The sequence below is a fragment of the Heloderma suspectum genome, chromosome 2 (genome assembly GCF_057233095.1).
Source record: "Heloderma suspectum isolate Gila_16-S chromosome 2, 16-S_ref, whole genome shotgun sequence".
Classification (NCBI taxonomy): domain Eukaryota; kingdom Metazoa; phylum Chordata; class Lepidosauria; order Squamata; family Helodermatidae; genus Heloderma; species Heloderma suspectum.
This window is the reverse complement of record NC_139459.1, coordinates 393,932,638-393,958,458: the sequence shown is the minus strand read 5'-3', so window position 1 is coordinate 393,958,458 and position 25,821 is coordinate 393,932,638. Positions and strand designations below refer to the sequence as shown.

At 46.4% G+C, this 25,821-nt stretch overlaps 1 protein-coding gene across 1 annotated transcript; it reads left to right on the top strand.

Moving 5' to 3' along the window:
* The first annotated feature begins 762 nt into the window (after positions 1 to 762).
* LOC146356474 (vomeronasal type-2 receptor 26-like) lies at positions 763 to 25,329 on the top strand. Its single transcript, XM_084841198.1, has 4 exons — positions 763 to 878; positions 6,821 to 7,121; positions 22,938 to 23,064; positions 24,208 to 25,329. Exons 2-4 carry the CDS (start codon positions 6,876 to 6,878, stop codon positions 25,116 to 25,118), a joined length of 1,284 nt encoding a protein of 427 aa, XP_084697324.1. The 5' UTR covers positions 763 to 878; positions 6,821 to 6,875; the 3' UTR covers positions 25,119 to 25,329.
* The last annotated feature ends 492 nt before the right edge of the window (positions 25,330 to 25,821 follow it).

Sequence of the window (25,821 nt, the reverse complement as noted above, 5' to 3'; positions counted from 1 at the left end):
TTTATATACCTCTAGGGATGGCAGAGAATTTCTCCCCGAAACTTCGGGGGGCCGAGCGCCAATATGTTCGGCCCCCCGAACAAGTTTCGGGGAGAAATTCTCCACACCCCCCCTCCCCACGCACCCCCCCCCGGGACGGGACTTACCATTGGTGAATGTCCCTCCCGGCGGCGGGTCTGGCCGGCGGTTCGTCGGGTCTTTGTCCGGGGCGGGAGCGGCAGCCGGTCTTTCGACCGGCTGCCGCCGCCGCCATTCCAATAAAAGAAAAAAAAACGCCCCCGTGATAGGCTACATGATGATTAACGTAGCCTATCACGGCTAGATTTGCAAAGTCAGCCATGATAGGCTACGTAAATCGTCACGTAGCCTATCACGGGTGACTTTAAAAAAAAAAAGCGCGTACGGATAATGGCGGCCCCCATAGGGAGCCGCCATTCCCGTTCCTTATTTGGTCGCTGTAGTCTACGTAAAGATTATTTGCTATTTGCGTTGCGCTTATTTTCGCTGTAGTCTACGTAAAGATTTATGTAGACTACAGCGACCAAATAAGGAACGCGAATGGCGGCTCCCTATCGGGGCCGCCATTTGCGTACGCGCTTTTTTTTTTTTTAAGCCACCCGTGATAGGCTACGTGACGATTTACGTAGCCTATCATGGCTGAATTTGCAGATCTAGCCGTGATAGGCTACGTTAATCGTCACGTAGCCTATCACGCATTTTTTTTTTTTTTACTTTTAATTTCGCGGCCAGGCAAGGCGAGGCGCCTCCTCCCCTGCCTGAATTTCGGCCGGGCGAGGCGGGAAGCCTCCCCCCCAGCCTGAACTTCGCGGGGGGAGCAGCGAAGCACCTCCCCCCACTGCGAAAAGCTGCGAGACCAGGTAAGTGACTTTCGTGCACCCCTATATACCGCTCCACATCAAAAGTTTTTGGAGCAGTGGACAACAAATAGAATAAAGCACCATATTAAAACTAATAAAACATTTTAAAGGAAACAAATTCTGGCCGTAATAAACCATGGCTGGCCACTCAAGGAAAGCCTCTCGAAATCACAATGGGCTTCCCATGGGCATCGGATTGGCCACTGTGGGAAACAGCATACTGGACTGGACGGACCCTTGGTATGATCCTGCAGGGATCTTCTCATGTTCTTATGTGTATGTGTGGTAGACATTTTCTTTGAGAAAAACAGCACCTTTCTAAAACGTTTCCTATTGGCTAAGTTACCTAAGGGCAACTTGGCTTTGACTGCCTGCAGAATGCACATCCCCTCTGAGAGGAAGCAGGAGTAAAAAAAGACATTACCAGTCTCATCATGCTGGGAGATTATTACTGGACCAAAGTCCTTGTTAAGTTGTTCTTCCTCTGTTTTAACTGCAGCAACACTTCCAAACTTTTAAATCAGAAATCAGGAGTCTTAAATATTAACACCTCAATCCCCCCTCCCATAGCAAGTACAGAAACAGGACTTGAAATAAAAATAAAACTTCCAAACTGAAATGAAAATAAACAGAGTTAGAAGAAACATCTGTCTCAAAACCCAGGATCCTTGCCAGGGGTATGAGAAAGCAAACAAAAGTTAGAGTAGGTATTCTGCATATCGCTGAGGGCCTCTTCACACTGGACTTTTAACCTGCGATTGAGATTGCTCACTCATGGAAGTCTGTGGTCCCTGTAGATGACGTCGTGAACCTCCATGGGGTCTCCTGCGCTAAACGACCTTTATACCGTTTTTAAATATATCGGAGATAATAAGCTATCAAATTACCCTGCTTGCATTCCCACCATGAAAAAGGAAAAGCCACAAGTAGGGATGTCAGAGAAGAATTCCGCCATGGATCTCAGTGAGGCCGAATGCCAGTGCATTTGCCCCCCTGAAATCCATGGTGGAATGAAGCCCCCTACCCCCCCACCCCACAAAAGGCACGCGAAACAGAGCACTTCCCTGGTGCCGTTCGTGCTGCTTTGCAAATGGCAGCCACGTCTGCGGCCACCATTCGCTTCACCATTTAGGGCAGCAAGATAGTTAACAGGGACTGGCCTGCGAGCTCATTTTTCACCAGTACTTTTCCAGCTGCACTGGCTGACAGTCCATTTCCAGGCCCGATTCAAAGTGCTGGTGTTAACATTCAAAGCCCTTAACGGCTGAGGGCCAGGTTACCTGAAGGATCGCCTCCTCCCATATGTGCCTGCCCGGACCTTAAGATCATCATCAGCGGCCCTTCTCCGTGAGCCCCTGCCAAAGGAAGTGAGGCGGGTGGCTACTAGGAGGAGGGTTTTTTCTGCTGTGGCACCCCGGCTCTGGAATGAGCTCCCTAGTGAGGTTCGCCTGGCGCCTACATTGTATTCCTTTCGGCTCCAGGTGAAGACCTTTTTATTTTCCCAGGCATTTTAGCATTTTAGCTTTCTAAATTTTTATCTTTGCTGTTTTAAATCTGTATTTTAAACTCCTGCACTGCTGCTAGGTTTTATTGTGGTTGTATTGTTATATTGTGGTTTTAATGTTCTATATATTTTAAATTGTTTTATTGTGTGTTGTTTGGTTTTAATTTTTGTGAACCACCCAGAGAGCTTTGGCTATTGGGTGGTATAGAAATGAAATAAATAAATAAATAAATATTTTTTTGCCGTGATAGGCTATGTAAATACTTACGTAGCCTATCACAGCTAATACAGGTACACCATCTGTATCCCTGTGGAGGCCATGATAGGCTACGTAAATATTTACGTAGCCTAGCATGGCAAAAATAAGGAACGCAAATGGTGGCAGCTATGGCGGGCGCCATTTGCGTTCCTTTTTTTTGCTGTGATTGGCTACATAAATATTTTCCTAGCCTATCACAGCGAAAGACAGGGGCGCAAATGGCGGCTGCTGTAGCCGCCACCATTTGCGTCCGCAGGCTCCGCACGCCTGTGAATGCATCCGGCTGGCGGTTCTGTGGAGCTGCCTTGGAGTGGAGCCGGCTGGGTTAGGATTTTGGGGTGAGCTGCAGAGCACCTCCCCCCCACCGCGAATCACCCCCTTCGAAAAGGTAAGTGACTTTCACACATCCCTAGCCACAAGAAGAGGAACTAGATCAGTGAAACATATGGAAGGCTCAGATAAGGGGGAGAAGGAGAGGGAAAGGGGAGGGGGGAAAGCAAGCATGTGTAAAGGGAGTCCGTTGTGATCCTGCATTTAAAATGGAAGCAGAACGCCCCGTTTCAAATGCGGGATTTTAGGCTGGTGTAGAGATGCTCTGAAGTACACCCTTCACAACCACTTCCAAGAGCCTTTTCTCCTTCTCTGCCAACATGATTGTTGGTGTGGATTAGGAAGAGGGGAAAGAAGAATCAAGACTGTGTTGATTGAAACTTTGAGACCAGTATATTAACTGAGCAGAAAAAATAGGACACGGGAAGAGATTTGAGAAAGGCTGTTGTAGAGGAAATGCAGTGGAAGACTACTGTATCCTGAGGACATGGCACAAACTGTTCCTTTGATGCCTGAATCTCCCAGAGACCTGAAGGACCAGGCCCCCTTAAGGGTCCTCAAGCCTCTTGGCTTGGCTCTTTCTTTTTCAAGGTGAGTTATCTGCTTGGGATGATACAGCCTTGAAATACAGGAGGATCTCTAAATGTATTACGTTGGCTACTGTCCGCTCGCTTTTAGCTTATCTTTCGGGTGCTACAGGAATGTGGAAACATCATGAGACCTGAAAATCTGACCATCGCAAAAGCTGTGATTAATTCGGCTGCTGTTCCAAACTGCATGTAGCCAAAGGAGATTTTAGGTATAAAGGTCCCCAAGGGGTTGTCCCCCAGGGAGAACTTTGATGCAGACCGGGACCGTGGAGGTGCTGCATGCCAGCCATTTGACTGGGGTCTCCCTGTTGCTGTTCACCTGGGGCTCCTGAAAACGGAAAGGAGAAGTAAGCTTCTTGCTCAGTATCAGTATTTTATGTTTCTCTGTGTCATTTTGCCTGCTCTTTAATAAAGTCCTTGACTTTGATCAACTTGTGTATCTATTGCTTCTGAATCCTAAAAGAACCTTTGCCCATTGGCAAAACAGGTGCATTGAGAATAACAGGATAACAGTAGGATAAGAACATAAATCTTCACCAAGGTTGGCCGTAGAATCCCTGTCCAAATGTCTGGAGATGGTGAGTGGCTGGATGGGGAGGAATAAGCTGAAGCTGAACCCTGACAAGACCGAGGTACTTTTGGTGGGAGACAAGAGGAGGCTGGGGGATGTTGACCTGGTGTTGAATGGGGTACAGCTACCCTTGAAAGACCAGGTCCGCAGCCTGGGGGTCATTTTGGACTCCCAGCTGTCCATGGAGGCTCAGGTGGCAGCTGTGAGCCGGACAGCGCTGTACCAACTCCATCTGATATAGTGGCTGTGCCCCTTCCTTCCTGACCATCTGCTCCCATCGGTAGTACATGCCCTGGTCTCCTCTTATTTAGACTACTGTAATGTGCTCTACATGGGGTAACACTTGAAGACGGTTTGGAAGCTGCAGCTGGTACAGAATGCAGCGGCTCACCTGATTAAAGGCAGCCACCAGTGAGATCACATCACTCCAGTGCTGAAGGAGTTGCACTGGTTACCAGCTGTTTTCCGGGATAAATTCAAGGTGTTGGTTTTGACCTTTAAAACCCTATATGGGTTCCAGCCCAGCCTATTTTAAGGAGCGCCTCCAGCAACACCAGACAGGCCACTTAACAAGATCAGCCTCAGATGGCCTTCTGTCTGTCCCATTAGCCAGGACAGCTAGACTGGTGGGGACGAGGGAGAGGTCCTTTTCTGTGGTGGCCCCCACTCTGTGGAACTCTCTCCCTAGGGAACTCCGTCATGCCCCCTCTTTAATGAGTTTCCGCCATGCATTAAAAATGTGGTTGTTCAGGCAGGCATTTGGGGTGGGTTAGGGTATTTTAGAAAATGTTTTTATTGTAGAATTTTATTGTTTTAAACTGTTCCATTATATGCCGTACATCGCCCAGAGTGGCTGGGTGACCAGCCAGATGGGTGATTAACAAATTTAATAATAAATAAATAAATAAATAAATAAAAAGAGTCCTGCTGGATCAGACCTAAAGTCCAGTACAGCATCCTTATTCTCACCATAGCCAACCAGATGCCCACAAGCAGGGCATGAGGGAAATACCCCTCTCCCGCAGTGAGAATTTCAAGAAAACATGAATATTCAAGTAACTCTGGGCACATTCAATTTGGTTGACAGAAGGTTTCAGGACTCAGGAAAAGATCTGAGACAGGGGGCAGTGAGATTGTGTACTAGTATGAGGGAGAGAATACAAAGCTCATTGCTGCTATAATATAGTACATCCAAGCAACCAAGATTGGTATTAGAAGATGGACACAGAGGTGCAATTGCAAAGGTAGGCAACCCATTCGGGCAGCTGGAAAGTTTGGCAATTTAAGAAACTGTATTGGGCCCCATCACAAAATGACTGCCATTGGAGGCATAGGACAAGTGACCTACAAAAAAACTGAGTGCAGGGGAGAGGAAGGATCTCAGCACCAGCACACTAATCATCTTCTTTCAGCACCAACAGGTTCCAGCACCAACAGAAACCAAGTTTGCAACAATCCCAGTTGCTGCTAAGAAACTCATGACCACTCAGTGTTGTTCAAAAATCAATATGCATCCTAAAATAGTCTCTTAATCCTGTCTCTTGTGAAGATGTTTTGTCAGTCAATGTCAGGCCAAGCTCACCTTTGCCCTTCACTGAACCCACAGTAGACATGATGCTAACTTTGATGAGTTGTTGCAAAGATGTTTTTCTCCTGTGCTCCACCTGTGCCTCAAGCCACGCAAAGAGTCCACAAAGGTGTAGAGGTGATGCTCCTTCCCCTTATAATTATCTATATCATAGTGATTTATTTTTCATTCTTGCCAAATCTCAAAAGATTATTACTACTATTACTATTATTTTTCCGGAGATTTCCTTTGAGACCAATACACTAAACAGCAGAATGAAGGGCAACATGTGGTGACTGGTTTCATGGTGCCTGAAAGTTTTAGTGCATGTGGTAACTATTTCTGGTGCATGAAATAGCTCCTGTGCTAAGATTTTATGCAGGGAGGGAGGCAGCCAGGCAGGCAGGGCGGGAGTGGGACTATCCCTGTGTGACATTTAGCAGGACCCGTATTGGGCTCTGAGCTCATTGCATTTGCAAAGGCACAGCAGCCTGTCTTGCAAGAGTTGTCCGGCTTCTTCTGATTGGATGGGAGAGCTGGAGTCACACGGGGGGTGTAGCGAGCAGGAAGGGCCAGAATGACATTGCCGCTGCTTGTTATGCTCCTGTTGCTGCCCTGTGCAGCCTGGGAGATGCAGAAGGCAAAATGCCCCTTGAATCTGATCCAGGATCAATCGAAAGCAAACAATTATTACAGACCAGGAGACCTCCTCATTAGCGGAGTCATTTCTACAAAACATGTTTCCCATCAAGACCCATACGTCTTTTCTGAGCCCCCATTAACCAGCATTGATAGGTAAGCAATTCTTTCTTGGAAATTTTAATGCTCTCCCAACTGCCCTCCAACTGCCTCCCTTTGCTAGAGAGAGCTCCGAATTTCTGGTGTCCTTGGTCTCCCTTGGTAAAGCACTATCCCCACTTGGCTATACCATAGGGTGCTTCCAGATGAGGATTTTAGAGGCAAATGACTTGGGACCTGGCTACTTGCAGGACCGTCTCCTCCCATGTGAACAAGCCATTGGAAGTATGGAAGGGTTTTCGATTAATAAAAGAAAGAATGTGACTTTGTTCATTGACTAGGGGATAACAGCGTGTCACCATTGGTTCTTTTTCTTTCTGCAGCAGGACAAAACAGATACATGTCAGATACTGGCACATCTTGTCTTTCTTTCTTGCCATGTCTGAGATCAATCAGAATTCAAAGCTCTTACCCAACATCACTCTGGGCTGCAACATCTATGAGACCCATTTCCATGGGAGAATAACTTCCGATGCCATGATAGACCTGCTTGCTGGTGGAGCAAACAGCGTTCCCAACTACAGCTGCGGAGGACGGAACAAGTTGGTGGCCATTGTGGAAGGGGCTGAGTCTGACATCGCCATCCACATTTCAGCCATGTCCAGCATCTACAAAATCCCACAGGTAGGAATTGGGAGTGGGGAGGAGGTCAGCTCCATGTAATTCCACACTGTCCTTTCCTCAGGGGAGCCAAGAAGGGGGCATGGAGCATCAAAACCTGAGGTTAAAGGAAGACCACAGTCCTTACAAATGGTTTCAAAGACATTTTTTCCTCCCTGTTACACATTTAGATTTCTTTTGTTGTTGTTGTTGTTCAGTCGTTAAATCGTTAAGTCATGTCCCACTCTTCGTGACCCCATGGACCATAGCCACCCAGGCCTTCCTGTCCTCCACTCTCTCCCGGAGTGTGCTCAAGTTCATATTCATTGTATCGGTGATGCTATCTAGCCATCTCATCCTCTGCCATCCCCTTCTCCTTTTTCCTTCAATCTTTCCCAGCATCAGGGTCTTTTCCAGGGTCTTTTCTCTTTGCATTAGGTGGCCAAAATATTTCAGCTTCAGCTTCAGTATCTGTCCTTCCAATGAGCACTCAGGGTTGATTTTCTTTAGGATGGACTGATTTGACCTCCTTGCAGTCCGGGGAACTCGTAAGAGTCTTCTCCAGCACCACAGTTCGAAAGCATCAATTCTTTGGTGCTCAGCCTTCCTTATAGTCCAGCTCTCACAGCCATACATTATTACTGGGAAAACCATAGCTTTGATTATATGGACCTTTGTCGGCAAGGTGATGTCTCTGCTTCTTACTACACTGTCTAGATTTGCCATAGCTTTCCTCCCAGGGAGCATGCGTCTTTAAATTTCATGGCTACAGTCACTGCCTGTGGTGATCTTGGAGCCCAAGATAATAAAATCTGTCACTGCTTCCGTTTCTTCCCCTTCTATATACCAGGAAGTGATGGAGCCAGATGCCATGATCTTCATTTTTTTTTTTAATGTTGGCTTTCAAACCAGCTTTTTCACTCTTCTCTTTCACCCTCAACAAGAGGCTCTTGAGATCCTTTTCACTTTCTGCCATTAGGGTGGTATCATCTGCGTATCTGAGGTTGTTGATAATTCACCCAGAAATCTTAATTCTGACCTGTGATTCATCCAACCTGGCATTTCTCATGATGTACTCTGCATATACGTTAAAAAAGCAGGGTGACAATATACAGCCTTGTCGTACTCCTTTCCCAATTTTGAACCAATCGGTTGTTCCATGTCTGATTCTTACTGTTGCTTCTTGACCCTCATACAGGTTTCTCAGGAGAGAGGTAAGGTGGTCTGGTACTCCCATCTCTTTCAGAATTTGCCACAGTTTGTTGTCATCCACACAATCAATGGCTTTAGCATACTCAATGAAGCAGAAATAGATGTTTTTCTGTTATTCTCCTGCTTTTTTCATGATCCAGTGAATTTTGGCGATTTGATCTCTTAGTCCTCTGCCTCTTCAAAACCCTGCTTGTACTTCTGGTAGTTTTCGGTTCACATACTGCTGAAGCCTAGCTTGTAGGATTTTGAGCATCACCTTGCTGGCAGGTGAAATGAGCGCAATTGTGTGGAATTTGAACACTCTTTGGCATTGCCCTTCTTTGCAGTTGGAATGTATACTGACCTTTTCCAGTTTTGAGGCCACTGTTGAGTGTTCCAAATTTGTTGGCATATTGAGTGCAGCACTTTAACAGCATCACCTTTTAGGATTTTAAATAGCTCAGCTGGAATACTGTCATCTCCCCGAGCTTTGTTGTTAGTAATGCTTCCTAAGACCCACTTGACTTCACTCTCTAGGATGTCTGGCTCAAGTTCAGTGAACGCACTACCATGGCTATCAGGGACATTCAGATCTTTCCTGTATAGTTCTTCTGTGTATTCTTTCCACCTCTTCTTAACCTCATCTGCTTCTGTTAGGTCCCTGCCTTCTTTGTCCTTTATCATGCCGGCCTTTGCACAAAGCGTTCCCTTGAGATCTCTGATTTTCTTGAAAAGATCTCTAGTCTTTCCCATTCCGTTGTTTTCCTCGATTTCTTTGCATTGTTCATTTAAGAAGGCCGTCTTGTCTCTCCTTGCTATTCTCTGGAAATTTGCATTCAGTTGGGTATATCTTCCCCTTTCTCCCTTGCTTTTCGCTTCTCTTCTTTCCTCACCTACTTGTAAAGCCTCATCGGACAGCCACTTGGCTTTCTTGCATTTCTTTTTCTTTGGGATGGATTGAGTTGCTGCCTCCTGAACAATGTTACAGACCGCCGTCCATAGTTCCTCAGGCACTCTATCAGGTCTAATCCCTGAAATCTATTCCTCACCTCCACTGTATATTCATAACGGATATGATTTAGGGCATACCTGAATGGTTTAGTGGTTTTTCCCTATGTTCTTCAGTTTAAGCCGAAATTTTGCAACAAGAAGCTCATGATCTGAGCCACAGTCAGATCCAGGTCTGGTTTTGACTGACTGTATAGAGCTTCTCCATCTTTGGCTGCAAGGGACATAATCGATCTGATTTCAATATTGACCTAGGGATGTACGAACGTTCCACCACGGATCTCGGGGAGGCCAAATGCCAGCGCATTCGGCACCCGAAATCCATGGCGGAAAGGCCCACTGCCCCCCACCCCCCAGGACGGGACTTACCTTAGGTGGATCTTCCTGGCGGCGGCAGGTCCGGTGGTGGCTCCGGCGGCTGTTTGGCAGTGGTGGCTGCGGCGGCCGGTCTTCCGACTGGCTGCCACTGCCGCCATTTCCAGTTTAAAAAACAACAACAACAACAACAACAACAACAAAATGTGATAGGCTGAGTAAAGATTTATGAAGCCTATCACGGCTAGATTTTAAAAAGAACACCGTGATAGTCTACGTAAATGTTTACTTAGCCTATCACGGCTGATTTTTTTAAAAAACAAAAAAAGTGTGTACGCAAATGGCGGCTACACTACGCTATTTGTGTTCCCTTTATTCCCCTAATTTTCTTCCCCTTAGACACTACGCTATTTGCATTCCCCTTATTTTCGCCATCTTAGTCTATGTAAATGTTTACGTAGACTAAGACATGCTAAAATAAGGAACGCAAATGGCGGGGCCCATGGGTGCCGCCATTTGCGTATGCGCGTTTTTTTTAAAAAATCAGCCGTGATAGGCTACGTAAACATTTACGTAGCCGATCAGGGCTGACTGCAGGGACGCAAACGTTGGCAGCTACGGCCGCTGCCATTTGCGTCCCTGCTAGCCAGTGACCCCGCAGAATCCCTGTGGAGTGGAGCCAGCCGGCCAGGATTCCGGGGGGGAGGAAGTGAGCACCTCCCCCCCAGCCAGGATTCCGGGGGGAGGGATGGAATGCCTCCCCCCCCACCATCAGCATAATCCCCAAAAGGTAAGTGGTTACGTAGCCTATCACTTTTTTTTTTTTTAAAGTGGAAATGGCAGTGGTGGCAGCCGGTCGGCAGACTGGCTGCCATACCCGCCGCCGCCGAACCACTGCCGTAGCCGCTGCAGCAGCCGCCGCCGCCAGGGAGATACGAACAAGGTAAGTCTCGTCCCGGGGGTGGCGGTGGGGGGGTGGCAGGCCGTTCCGCCACCGATTTCGGGGGACCGCATGCGCTGGCATTCGGCCTCCCCGAGATCCATGGCAGAACTTTCGTACATCCCTACTAAAGCCTGAAACCTGGCCCGGTACCGATTGGGCAGCCAATGCAGCTCCCTCAGCAGAGGAGGTACATGCTGAAAAGGGGCAGCTCCCAACAGCAGCCAAGCTGCTGCATTCTGCACATGGATTGGCAAACAGATATTTTGTTGCTAGTGTTCTACCATGTTAAGAATGTAGAAGCCATGTAGAAGCAACGGTACAGCGCAGAATGGTGACATGAAGAGAAATCTCAGTCCTGCACGTCATCCAGTAGTGTCCTCAAATGTATCACTTTATACTCCTTTGACTAAGTGGATGGGTGCAATTCGCTACTGGTGGGGTACAGAGTTATTCATGATTGTATGCTGCCTTAGTGCCATTTGTCTTGGTAGAAAGGTGGGGGTACCAATCAAAGTTTAAAAATAAACCACTGTCCTTGGGATGCTGCTGTTTGGGTATTGGGTTGACTCGGAAGGCCTTGCCCCACCGACAAGGATGCCCCAGGTTGCCAAGTCCTTCTTCCAGCAGCACACAGGGAGGTATTGCACCACAAGGTGTCCTTGAGGGGTTTAGCATTACCCCACTCCCCGTAGACCCCTCAGCCCTCATGCTGACAGGCACTGTGTTAGTTATCAATAATTCGAGATTACAGTCATCTGATTTTCATCCTAAGAACAATGCACCTTTCTCTTCCTCGCCTTGCTAGGTGAGTTACGGCTCTGTGGCTCATGTTCTTCATTGTAAACATCAGTTTCCTTTTATCTACCGCACGGTCCCAAAGGAAGATACCCAGGTTGCAGGAATGGTCAAACTGCTCCTGCATTTTGGGTGGACGTGGATCGGTCTCCTTGCTCCAAGCAATGACAATGGAGAAAGGTTCTTGAGCACCTTGACCCCTCTGATGATCAGCAGTGGAATCTGTGTTGCCTTCTCAAAGAGACTGTTGGTACGAATGAATTATCTTCACTTGTTCCAGAGTGAGCCGCTTGTCATGTGGAGACAAGTCAATGTATATGTTTATGCCTGGGACTCTAGCTATGGATTTAATCCGTTCATCTTAATACAAAGAAGGCTTGAAGAGGAACAGATTGGGCTGAAAGTCTGGATCACAACATCTTTTCAGGACATCTTCTTGAATGTGCTTTCTCAGCCCCAATCCTTCTACTACTTCCATGGTTCTTTTTCCTTTGTGGTGAAGACAATGAGGGGGACAAAATATGATAACTACGGCCCAATGTCTCTGGAAATGACACAGTTTTGGCTGACAGCATTTCATTGTTTCTATTCGAAGCATGTCTTGTCTGTGAAAGGCTGGACGAGATGCACGGAGAAAGAGAAACTGGAGATGCTGCCCCAGGAGGAGACTGAGAGAACCCTGTCTCAAGACAGCTACAGTATTTACAACAGTGTTCAAGCCGTGGCCCATGCCTTGGAGGCTGCATATCCCTCCCAATCAAAGAGAACGCTGCTGGTGGGTGGAGGAGCCAGGCTGGAACCTCAAAGGCTGCAGCCCTGGCAGGTATTTCTTTCCCTATTCCAACATCACTGCAAATTGCCATCCGTTGTCCAACTCTGGAAATGCCATCTCATACCTCAAATATTGGAGCGAGGTTAAATAAGTAGAAAAAAGACAAAGAAAGTAACAATACTGAGGCAGGCAACTCCAGTTTGTGAAGCTTCCTGGGTGGCCACCTATCCTCTTTTACAGAGTATCGTCCTTTATCTGAAGGGCTGCAAGAGGCCTGTCCTCTGTTGTGAAGGAGTTGACCTGCAATACGGTGTTTCCTTTTATGCTGGTTTTTGGTTATGTATTTCCTCTTCTTTGGTGATTCAGAATTGGCCAAGCTAGAGGCTTCTGGTAGAGATTAGTCATTTCCCTGCTATGTTGATATTAAAATCCTCTCCTTCATCTAGTGGTTGCTCTCTGGTGCCCTGAGTGTGTCATCCCACGTCCCCTTGAGGAGTCTTCCTCTGAGGAGGAACTGCACCTCCCTGAGCTTGAGGATTCATCTTTCCGTGAGAATGACCCAGAGGCAGTGTCTGCAGAGGGAGTTGGATGTGCAGCTGACGTTGAGGCAGCTGACGTTGCAGTTGCATAAAAAGCTGCCAGACAGGCAGAGCAGGCATTGGGAACAATGTCCCTATTTGCTCCTGGAATCTGTGCAGGCGCCTTGATCCTGAATTGCTGGCCTGAATTGGACTTGGCATGCAGCTTCAGATTGAGCCTTTGCCTTTGCTTTGCATCAGTGTACTTGCCCAGCAGGGAAGTTTGGGTCATCTGACAAACTGCTTTTGGCCTTGTGCCTGATCACCATCTGTGAGTATGAGTGGCCATGATGAAGTCGCTATCTTAATTAGCTTCTCTTCTGGTAGGGCTCCCTGTGGAGTAAGCTGCTTGTTTGGAAAACACATGCTGAGACAGGGCAGATGGTGATCCAGCCTTCTGAGCTGGAGTCAGACTTTCCTCATCGCCCCCTCAGTCTCTGCTGGTATTATTCCATGGGGTCCCCACTTAGTTAACAACTAACTGGGCCCATATGGTATCCATCGTAGAGTTCTTAAAGGACTCAAATGTGAAATGGTTGATCCTCTAACCGAAAATGTAAAATGTCCCTAAGATCAGCCACTGTACCAGAGGACTGGAGAATGGCCAATGTAACACCCTTATAAAAACAGGGATCTAGGGAGATCTGGGAAATTACAGGCCAGTTTGCTGAATGGCTGTCCCATGTAAATTGTTAGAAAGCATTATTCAAGATAAAATAAGTAAGTATATAGAACAGCAAGCCCTGCTTGACTTCACTTTGACTTACAGAAGGTTTTGATAAAGTTCCACATCAACGATCCCTGAGAAGACTTTCGAACATGTGCAACCACTCTACATGCCAAATCAATGGTGCATGAGACTTTGGGGTTTCTGCATATTATTCTCTTAACACAACCTGCAGTGTGACAATAAAATGGATAAAGTTGCCAAGGGAAGGAGTTGACTAGTCTCAGTTTCAAGCCAAACTGAACTAGGTGTCCTATCTTAGTGGAGATCATTGTAAACCACTCACAGCCTAACCTGGAGTATTCAGCATGATCTGCATTGCAGTCACATTCTCCAAGGTACGGCTCCTTCCAACCCATAGTATGGACAACAAACTGCATTTGCTTTGGACTTTGCATTAGTAGGAGTGAAGGGAGAAAAGGGGTTGCCCAAACATCGTTCCGTGTAGGCAGGGGCAAAGCAGACCGCCGCCACCCCTTGACATCCACGGCAGCCTGTGCCAGAAGACTCTCATGCCTTCCACATCACACTTGGCATGCTTAGATAATGGGTCAATCTCACACCCTCTATAACCCCAAAACATTACAGTAGCAAAGAACCCAACAACAGGTGGTGAATTTAGTCCTGACGTTTACCTGGAAGGAGGCACACACAACTCTAGACCTAGATGTGAAGTTGATTTGTGTAGGGAATAGGGAAAGGGATGGAAGGTTATACGAAAGATCAAATGTAACTGTTAAAACAATCCCTTGGGCAAAATAGCAAAGCAATATCTTGGCCTATCCTATATGTTTCCGAAGTCAGGGTGACCCACATGACAGGGCCCAGTCTGGGATCCAAGAACTCGCCAGCTTGCAGGCAAGTGACACAACTGGATGAAGATGGCTGGGCACCTCTCAAACTCCCCTTTTGATCTTTGAGCCCCTGACAAGTCAGGGAAGATCTCCTGCAAGCCATCTCAGGCTAACTCCAGCAGTGTTCCCAAACGCTAGAAGAGAGGGGGCACTTTGTCAAGGAACACGGCTGAGATCATTCTGCCCAATTAACAAAGGCTTTCTGTGGCCTTGAGGACTGCAACTGCCTGGACTGTCTCGAGATAGTAGACTAATGGTGGTTGCATCACTATGTGCTATTGTAGCTTGGCCAAATGCAGAGAGCTGCCAAGCAGTAGAGCAATAAGGGGGAACTTTTAACATGACCTATCAGGGTCAGAGTATCAAAAAGAAAGAAAGAAAGAAAGAAAGAAAGAAAGAAAGAAAGGAAGGAAGGAAGGAAGGAAGGAAGGAAGGAAGAGTTCTTGACATCCTCCAGTTCCTGCTATGCCCCCCGACTTGGTCTGCAGGAAGTCAGAAGAAGCGGAGAGGGAAGGAGCAGTGTCGGTGCTCCTTTGATGGTCTGAAAACCCAGCTGATGGACTACCCTATTCTGTGGGTGCCATGTATGATGGTGAAGAAGGGGGAGACATGCGCTGGTGCTCAAGAAAACAGAATATATGGCGCTCAACGCGTTTCAGAATGCTTCCTTCCTCAGGAGCTATAAATCAAACCAAGCATTTACATTAAAAATACTGTCTTCAAGATAACATTCTGTTGCTATATTACAAAATTTCATCAATAAGTGCAATACAATTTGTTTTCTGGAGCTTGTCGCCCCCTTCTTCACCTGCAGCAGGTGAGGCCAGTTTGTGGATTTTCCCAACATTTTGCATTCCGCCCCCCACCACAGCTTCTGCAATTTGCGCAAATTTCTGAGCTATCTCCACAAAATGACAGCAACATCTGCACAAAATTGGCCTTAATTTACTCTAATTGGTCAGGAATTTGCATGAATTATGGAACATGGCCACCCCCAGCACAAAAATCTCCCAGAGTTTAAGGGAAAGCACACAGCTTGGCTTGCAAATGCAAATTTGAGTCGGAACTACACTGAGTGAAAAAAGAACCAGATTTCCCAGTGACAGATACACCTAATCTCAATTTTCATCACTGCCTGTCAGGAAAGCCATGATAACACTGTCGGATACTTCTAGCCAGGAAAAAAATACTTCAAAATATATAGAAAAGCTCTTACTCTAGCTACTACAGTTGTGATGTATAAAAGAACTGAAAGTACAAAAAGTTATTAATCCTTACTCCCAGCATCTTACTTCTTTTGAACTATCTATAAAAGTAATTACTAAACGCATGCAGATTATAAGAATCAGAAGCAGCATTTCAGTACCATAGTGCCATTGTTGTTGTTGTTCAGTCATTAAGTCGTGTCTGACTCTTCGTGACACCATAGACCATAGGACGCCAGGCCTTCCTGTCCTCCGCTCTGTCCCGGAGTGTGCTCAAGTTCATATTCATTGCATCGGTGATGGTAACTAACCATCACATCCTTTGCCGACCCCTCCTCCTTTTGCCTTCAATCTTTCCCAGCATTACGATCTTTTCTAGGGACTTTTCTCTTTGCACTAGGTGGCCAAAATACTTGAGCTTCAGCTTCAGGATCTGTCCTTCCAATGAGCAATCAGGATTGACTTTCTTTAGGATTGACTGATTTGACCTCCTTGCATTCCAGGGGACTCGAAAGAGTATTCTCCAGCACCGCAATTCGAAAGCATCCATTCCTTGGCGCAGCCTTCCTATAGTCAAGCTCTCCCAGCCATACATTACTACTGGGAAAACCATAGCTTTGATTATACGAACCTTTATCGGCAAGGTGATGTCTCTGCTTCTTACTATGCTGTCTAGGTTTGCCATAGCTTTCCTCCCAAGGAGCAAGGGGTGTTTAATTTCATGGCTACAGTCACTGTCTGCAGTGATCTTGGAGCCCAAGAAAATAAAATCTGTCACTGCTTCCGTTTCTTCCCCTTCTATATGCCAGGAAGTGATGGGGCCAGATGCCATGATCTTCATTTTTTTAATGTTGAGTTTCAAACCAGCTTTTGCACTCTCCTCTTTCACCCTCCACAAGAGGCTCTTTAGATCCTCTTCACTTTCTGCCATTAGCATGGTATTGTCTGCATATCTGAGGTTGTTGATAATTCTCCTGGCAATCTTAATTCCAACCTGTGATTCATCCAACCCGGCATTTCTCATGATGTACACTGCATATAAGTTAAATACGCAGGGCAACAATATGCAGCCTTGTCGTACTCTTTCCCCAATTTTGAACCAATCGGTTGTTCCATGTCCGGTTCTTACAGTTTCTTCTTGACCCTCATACAGGTTTCTCAGGAGACATGAGACAGGTAAGGTGGTCTGGTACTCCCATCTCTTTAAGAATTTGCCACAGTTTGTTGTGATCCACACAATCCAAGGCTTTAGCGTAGTCAGTGAAGCAGAATTTTTTCTGGAATTCTCTTGCTTTCGCCATGATCCAGCGAATGTTGGTGATTTGATCTCTAGTTCCTCTGCCTCTTCAAAAAACAGCCTGTACTTCCGGTAGTTCTCAGTTCACATACTGCTGAGGTGTAGCTTGTAGGATTTTGAGCATAACTTTGCTGGCATGTGAAATGAATGCAATTGTACGGTAGTTTGAACACACTTTGGCATTGCCCTTCTTTGGAAATGGAATGTAAACTGAACTTTTCCAGTCTTGTGGCTTTTGTTGAGTGTTCCAAATTTGTTGGTATATTGAGTGCAGCATTTTAACAGCATCATCTTTTAGGATTTTAAATAGCTCAGCTGGAATACTGTCATCTCCGCTAGCTTTGTTGTTAGTAATGCTTCCTAAGGCCCACTTGACTTCACTCTCTAGAATGTCTGGCTCAAGTTCAGTGAACGCACTACCATGACTATCAGGGACATTCAGATCTTTCCTGTATAGTTCTTCTTTGTATTCTTTCCACCTCTTCTTAATCTCATCTGCTTCTGTTAGGTCCCTGCCTTCTTTGTCCTTTACATGCCCATCTTTGCACAAAATGTTCCCTTGAAATCTCCAATTTTCTTGAAAAGATCTCTAGTCTTTCCCATTCTATTGTTTTCCTCAATTTCTTTGCACTGTTCATTCAAGAAGGCCTTCTTGTCTCTCCTTGCTATTCTCTGGAAATCTGCATGCAGTTGGATATATCTTCCCCTTTCTCCCTTGTTTTTTGCTTCCCTTCTTTCCTCAGCTACTTGTAAAGCCTCATCAGACAGCCACTTGGCTTTCTTGCATTTCTTTTTCTTTGGGATGGATTGAGTTGCTGCCTCCTGAACAATGTTACGGACCTCCGTCCATAGTTCCCCAGGCACTCTGTCTATCAGGTCTAATCCCTTAAATAAATTCCTCACCTCCACTGTATATTCATAAGGGATATGATTTAGGTCCTCCCTGAATGGTTTAGGGATTTTCCCTACGTTCTTCAATTAAATCCAAAAGTTTGCAACAAGAAGCTCATGATCTAAGCCACAGTCAGCTCCAGGTCTTGTTTTTACTGACTGTATAGAGCTTCTCCATCTTTGGCTGCAAAGTATATATTCATTCTGATTTCGATATTGACCATCTGGTGATGCCCATGTGTAGAGTCGCCTCTTGTGCTGTTGGAAAAGCATGTCCGCTATGATCAGTGTGTTCTCTTGGCAAAACTCTATTAGCCTTTGTCCTGCTTCATTTTGTACACCAAGACCATGCTTGCCTTTTATCCTGGTGATTTCTTGACTTCATGCTTTACCATTCCAATCCTCTATGATGAAAAGGACATCCTTTTTTTGGTGTTAGTTCTAGAAGGTGTTGTAGGTCTTCATAGAACCGATCAGCCTCAGCTTCTTCGGCCTCAGTGGTTGGGGCATAGACTTGAATTACTGTGATGTTGAATGGTTTGCCTTGGATTTGGACCGAGATCATTCTATCATTTTTGAGATTGTACCCCAGTACTGCTTTTCCCATCCTTTTGTTGACTGTGAGTGCTACTCCATTTCTTCTAAGGGATTCTTGCCCACAGTAGTAGATATGATGGTCACCTGAATTAAATTCGCCCATGCTTGTCCATTTTAGTTCACTGATTCCCAAGATGTCGATGTTCAAACTTGCCATCTCATGTCTGACCACCTCCAGCTTACCTGGATTCATGGATCTGACATTGCAGGTTCCTAAACAATATTGTTCTTTACAGCATCGGACTTTCTTTTCACCACCAGTCACATCCACAGCTGAGTGTCCTTTCGGCTTTGGCCCAGCCACTTCACTCTTTCTGGCACTGCTTGGAAATTCCCTCTGCTCTTCCCCAGTAGTATATTGGACACCTTCCAACCTGAGGGGCTTCTCTTCCGGCATCATATCTTTTAGCCTTGTCATATGTTCCAACGGGTTTTCTTGGCAGGAATACTGGAGTGGTTGCCGTTTCCTTTTCCAGTGGACCGCATTTTATTAGAACTCTCCACCATGACCTGTCCATCTTGGTGGCCCTGCATGGCATAGCTTATGGCTTCACTGAGTTACGCAAGCCTCTTCGCCACAACAAGGCAGTGATCCATGAAGGGGATAGTGCATTTACTTGATTGCAACACTAAAAACAAAATTGTATAGCTGGATTGGAACAATTCTGGACAGATCTTCAATAAGGACAGTCACAAGTGATGCTTCTGTTTACCCCATACCCTCATCTGGGGCTTACACTCTAGATAGGTCATCCACTAATATGTTGTCTTTGCCTGTAATATGCACTACTAAAAAGTCATAGTCCTGTTGGGCCACTGTAGCAATTTATGGTTTGAACTCTTTACTTTGGCAAAGTAGCAAAGTGGAGCATGATCTGTCTGAAGCTGGATTTTCTGCTCCTCTAGTAGGGCCTGAGTTTACCCAAGGCCCATGCAATGGCCAAGCACTCTTTTTCAATAGTAGCCAGGCTTTTTTCACAGGTAACAGTTTTTTCCCCAGATAGGCAATAGGGTTGTCAGGCCTCTCTGCTGTATCACAGCTCCAAGTCCCAAATCAGAAGCATTTGTCTCTAAGACAAAAGGAATTTCAAGTGTGGGGCCCACAGAATAGGCTGGTCCATCCCCTGGGTTTTCAAAGCATCAAAGGCCCACTGACACCGCTCTGACCTTTGGACTTCAGGAAGTTCCCACTTTTTACAGAAATCAGTCAGGGGCATCACCAGATTGCTGAAAGGAGGGACAAAACTATGGTAGTAACCCACTAGGTCCAAGAATGACTGGACTTCTTTCTTGGTCATCAGTACTAGCCAGTCCTGGACAGAATGAATCTTAGCATCTAGGGGTTTAATACTGCCCCCCTGACCCAGTGCCCTGGATATGTCCCTTCCGCCAGGCCAAACTGGCACTTCTGGGCCTTACAGTAAGCTCCAGATTATGAATCTGTTGAAGCACTTGGTGTAAATGATCAAGATGGGTGTCCCAGGTCTGACTAAAAATAGCCACAGCATCCAAATTCACACAGGCAAATTTATCCGGCCCATTTAGCAGTCTGTTAATGAGTGTCTGGAAGATCTTTGACTCATTCCTCAACCCCAGAGGGAGGACTGTAAATTGAAACAATGCCAAATGAGTAACAAAAGCAGAGCAGCATCTTCATCCAAGGGCACTTGCTGTCAGGGTGGACACTGAGCCCATAGAATCCCAGAGTAGTTCTGATTCTGAGGAAGAGCAGTCGCTCCTGGGAGAGGAGCGCACCCCTTTTTCCCAGGGCCCACAGCTGATGGAGATTCCTCCCACCAGCATTCCTAGATTAGAAAGCAGTCCAGGGAGTGACCGAGCAGAGATAGCAGACTTGGTGGATGCGCGACACAGACGCAGAGAGCGGTGCCAGATGGAGGGCGCGAAAAGGAGGTGCAGTGCCCGGTTGGCGCGCAAACAATGGCTGCGCCCCGAGGATCCAAGGGGAAAGGGGAGGGACTCTCCCTAGTCCTTAAGTTCAGGGGTCTGCCAGTAATTCCCTTTCAAACGGGGACCAACTGTTTCAACGTAGGGCATAGGTACTTAGCTGCTCAGATCTAGTTGCTACCTGTAGAGTTGTTAAGTTGTAAAAGAAGAATAAAGCTTTGAAAGGAATCCCTTTGTCTGTGTCTGGACTTGGCTACTGGATTAGACTGAGAGAGGCCTCCAAGGAGCCCATGACACTTGCCAATCCCCTTTGGTCAGGTCGATAGGAGTGGTATATTTAGCCCTGCCCAATTGTTCTATGGAATGGCCCATTCCGGGCATTGGATGAGCATCAGTCTGAATTAGGGATGTGCGGATTCCCCACCGTCCATTCCAGTGGGGAATCCATGGGTGGGGAGGCGGGAGGTGATCCGTTCCATCCCCGTGGAATCCATGCAGAGAGGTTCCGCTCTGCAAGGATTCCGCAGTGCCGAGGGCCACCCCGTTCTGCCGTCTGCATGCCCCGGATTCCCCCGTTTTGTTTTTTTTTGGCTCCCCGAAAGTACGTAAATAATTCCTCAAGTAGGGCTGAAAAATACCCAGTGACACCAATCTGATTGATCTTTATCAGTGCACAGAACTGCAATTGGATCTACTGGATCTTCCCCAACTGTGACAGTCTCACAGCAGCAGAAGGAACTACACCCACCTGATGGGTTAAAAAAAGAAATCTCACAAAATAAGAATAGCAGGAACCCATCTCTTTGCTCCTAAATTTTTGGATTGGGGGGGAGTGGACAAACTGGTGCCCACTCCAGGCTGCATATCAATCTTGGATTTCTGCCTTGATTTCTGTGGACAGCTCTCACCACTGCCTCTGGGGACATTTAAAAACAACTTTTCAGTGTGAACCAGGAAATGCCCTGTCCACATAATGAGATGGTTCTCTCTGCCCCTCGTTAATCTCCATGTGTCTCCTCCTCCCTTTCCAGCCACCCCATTCAACTCACCACTCCAATGCAGTTGTCAGATTATTCCAAATTCACTCACTGAATACCCCAAAACTGAGGTATTTTGGGGCTCTTAAACACCTCCCACCCTTTACGGCATTTTTTTTGAGATGTATAGGGCATGCCTTGGGTTAGCATGAATCTACCGATACCTCTGTCTCGTGTGTAAGTGCTGCAGTTTTGGCTACCTGAGCAAAAGCATGGGGAAACTCATGTTTGTATTAGAAGGAATGATGACCCTGCATCTGGTCATTCCGAAATGCTCGAGCAGAAACAGGGGACTCCAGAATGTATCTCAATTGTGACAGCAAACACACACACACACACACACACACACACATACAATAGTCATCCACTGAGTGCAGGTGCGCAACAGACTCTATTCATGGGAGATTCAAGTGTGAAGTGAGTGGGCTGAGATATCCATCGTGCTTTCATATATTCCCAATGCCGGTTGTTTTCTCTGTCATTCTAGCTTCACACTTTCCTTAGAGAAGTCCATTTTTCTAACACTTCCATGGGCGGACTGTATCTGTCTGAGGATGCAGTCAACTATGATATCAGGAATTGGATATTTTTCCCCAATATGTCTTATCGCAGAGTGACAATTGGGAGTGTAGAAGGACAGGCAACGCAGGACATAAAGCTCACCATTAGCCCAGAAGCAATTGTATGGCCCACGCGTTTTAATGAGGTAGGGGAAATGATTTCTTTCACGATATTGCCTGTGACATCTGTTAAGTGTTCCCTCTATTAATTTGTTGAATAATTCATGGATCCATAGAATCATCATAGAATAGTAGGGTTGGAAGGGGACTCTAAGTCCATCGAGTCCAACACCCCACAGTCATCTGGGACTTTGGCTGCAATCTTATGCATGCTTGCTGGGAGGAGGTCCTACCGAGTATTGTGGGACTTACCATCGAATAAATACCTACATGGATAGGGAGTTCTTTTCTTCCCTCTCCCATAATACTAGTTTAGAGGTCAAAATATAGCTTGAATATCAAGGTCAAGAAGTTTGCTCTGGAAGCAAGGGGACTATAAAGTCCAACAGAGCCTTTGGCAGCAATCACAGTGGCAAAGGGATATTGCAGGGCCCACAGAAATGGCCATGTGAGCTGCAGCTTGATCACCCCTATTATATGGATGTTTATTTCTTGAGTAAACCTCCAACTTGGTCATGGGAAATGTTCTGGCCTCTTTTTCGGGGTGCGGGGTTACCAACCCAACTTCACATAGCCAAACTCCACACTACCTAAAGCAGATATCTGAGACCCAGGGAGGTTCAAGGCTGGTTTGGGGGAGACAGCCAGAGCAATAACAGTTCCCACTTGGTGGCAGCATCAAAGGCTACAGGAAAGGAAAAGCAGAACAGGAGTGCAAGCAGACTGTTTTGCCTGTTTGCCCTTCCATTCGTGGGACAGGGTGTTGCTGGTCCATGAAGAAAAGGGAGAGTGTTTCCTGTTGTGGCTCGTAGATTCCAGAGTGGTCTGCCAAGAAAAGCTCATTCTCCCTCCCCTTCTGTGCCAGCTTTTCAGCCTGAACACATCAGCTTTGAATGTTCTTTCAGGGGGCATCAGAAGTGCTTCCCTGAAACAAGGGCTTGGAGTCACTGGGATTGGATCCCATTGGCTCCTTCCCATACCCCGTGTCCATAGAAACAAATATAGGTCACAACTTTGCCTTCATGCTCCTTTTTTTGGTTGCCAGACCGTGCCTCGTTCCAGGTGCGTTGAGAGCTGTCCCCCTGGATACGCCAAGGAGATTCAGGAAGGAATGCCACCTTGCTGCTATGCTTGCGCTCCATGTGCAGAAGGGACAATCTCCATGCAGGAAGGTGGGTGACTTAAGTGGAAAGGGCCAATTTTGAAGTCAAATATTTGAGTCTGCCTGAACCCTATGTTTTTAATTGGAGGCTCCTTTCTGGATCCCCCCACTATCAGAAATTAGGTTTGAGTTGACTGGAAAGAGGGCCTTTTTGGTTGTGGCACCCCACTAAAGGAATACCCTCCCCTGCTGTGGCTGTGATGATATTCCGGCACCAGGTGGAGATGTCTTTTCTTTGCCCAGTCATTCCAGCACATCTGAGTGAATCTGGTTTCAATCCTGGTGTTATTCATTCTCTTGAATCTTGATGCTCTTGTGTTTTAATTCTAGTTTTCGTGTTGATATCTTATTATTCCACTTTTCATGTCACCTCAGTGTCTTTAATGAAGGGCAGGCTAAACATCCTTTCAACAAATTAATTAAATATTCAGTCAAACATTTTCTGTGAAGATTTGGAAGAGATTTTTGAATGCAGATCTCTTCTTGGCATCTGTACTCTGAATCTCGGTCATTAATTCCATAAAGTGGGTTGAAAGAAATGACCTTGGAAGGCAATTTCTGGGATACAGTGCAGGGCGGGGGGACTCAATGCATCCTTCTCTGGCTATTGGGATGGACCCCTCCTCTTAAGCCCAGCACACAGCTTTCGGTGTACTAAAACACGAAGGATGTTTCAGGTTACTTCTAAATTTAAGCCGCGGGGGTTACGGTGCATGTCAGCCCTGCTTCTGCTGTGGCTTGAATATTCAGAACGGGCAGCTGCCATGCACTGTAGCCAGCCATGGCTTAAATACAGACGTAAACTGAAACATCCTTACTGTGATAATACATACGGAGCTGTGAGCGGGGCTTAAGAGGAAGGTCCTTGTGAGTGATCATGCAAACCTGGTCAGTGAGACAAGAGGCCCTGCTGAATGAGGTGAGCTGGGGGGGATTTTCCTCAAAAATTGGGTGGAGCCACTTCCGGATGCAGAGCCCTTCCTCTCGTAGAAAGTCCCTCCTTTCATGGACGTGGGGTCCTGGATCCAAACCATGATTGTTTCCTGACCTCTTCCACATCCCCATGTTTTCTCCCAAAATGAAACATTTGACATGTTTCAGTGAAATGTCAGATACATGTCAGTGAAGCTGAAGTCACTCTCCTTCTTTTCAGATGCGGATCATTGCAAGAAGTGTCCAGGACATCAGCAGCCAAACAGAGACCGGGATCAATGTGTCCCCAAGAATATATCGTTTCTGTCCTTTACAGAACCTTTGGGGATCACCTTGGTTTCCTTTGCCCTATTCTTGACATTAACCACAGGCTTTGTGTTAGGACTCTTCATTAAATTTCTAGACACTCCAATAGTCAAAGCCAACAACCGGGACCTCTCCTACATTCTCCTGGTCTCACTCCTGCTTTCCTTTTTGTCCTCCTTCCTCTTCATTGGCCGGCCAAGGAAAGTGGATTGTCTTCTGCGCCAAACAGCCTTCAGTATAATCTTCTCGGTCGCTGTCTCATCTGTGCTGGCCAAAACGATCACTGTGGTGCTGGCCTTCCTGGCCACAAAGCCAGGGAACAGAGTGAGAAAATGGCTAGGGAAGAGGTTGACCAACTCCATTGTCATTTTTTGTTCCAGTGTCCAACTTGTCATCTGCTCCATCTGGCTGGGAGTCTCTCCACCCTTCCCTGACTCTGACATGCACTCCCAGCCTGGACAGATCACCCTGCAATGCAATGAAGGGTCTGTTGTCATGTTTTATGTTTCCCTTGGCTACATGGGCTTCCTGGCTGCCTTTTGCTTCACAGTGGCCTTCCTAGCCAGGAAGCTGCCTGGGGCCTTCAATGAAGCCAAGCTGATCACCTTCAGCATGCTGGTCTTTTGCAGTGTGTGGGTGTCCTTTGTGCCCACCTACCTGAGCACCAAGGGGAAATATGCAGTTGCCGTGCAGGTCTTCTCTATCTTGGCCTCCAGTGCTGGCTTGCTGGGCTGCATCTTTATTCCCAAGAGCTACATTATTGTATTGAAGCCTAATCTGAATACAAAGGAACATCTTATGATGAAAACAGAAGATGGCATCTGATCCTAAGTGCTAGCGATTCATTATATTACAGTATAGGCCATTAAGATCTTGTAGTTCCCTGGAGAGTCTCTATCACCAGAAATGTGCTAGGTCTACAAAATATTGATGGCACACTTGGATTTTGTTTCTCCTCCTTTGTCATCATCCTGACAAGCATCTGCTTGCATTGTACACATATTTTTAATCAATAAATAAAGATAGACTAATCCGGTAATTAAACTGGCAATGATAAATTTAACTGGTTAACTCGGGGGTATTGCTGTGTACAGAAAAGACCGTTGTGCATGGCCCACAAGGTACAAATTTTCTTTCTCTGGCTGCCCTTGCTTCTATTCAGGTTGCTATCTAGCCAAAGAAGCCATGGGGACAACAAAGAAGCCATGGGGACTCCAGCCTAAATGTCCTAGCAGATCTGTTGTTGGGAAGGGTGAAGGCTGATATCCTATTTTATGCTCACAACAATCCTGTGAGGTTGGTTAGGTGGAGTGGAAGTGAATGGTCCAAGGCAGGAGGCCTTGGCTCTGAGCAGGGATTTGGCTAGCTATGAACGACCTCATGGATGACCCAGTTTCATTATGAATTCACACATCATCACATCATTGAACTCTGGAATTTGGCACTACACGATGTAGTGATGGCCACTGACTGGCGTGGTTTTTAAAGTGGATTATACACATTCAAGGTGGAGAAGGCTAATCGGATG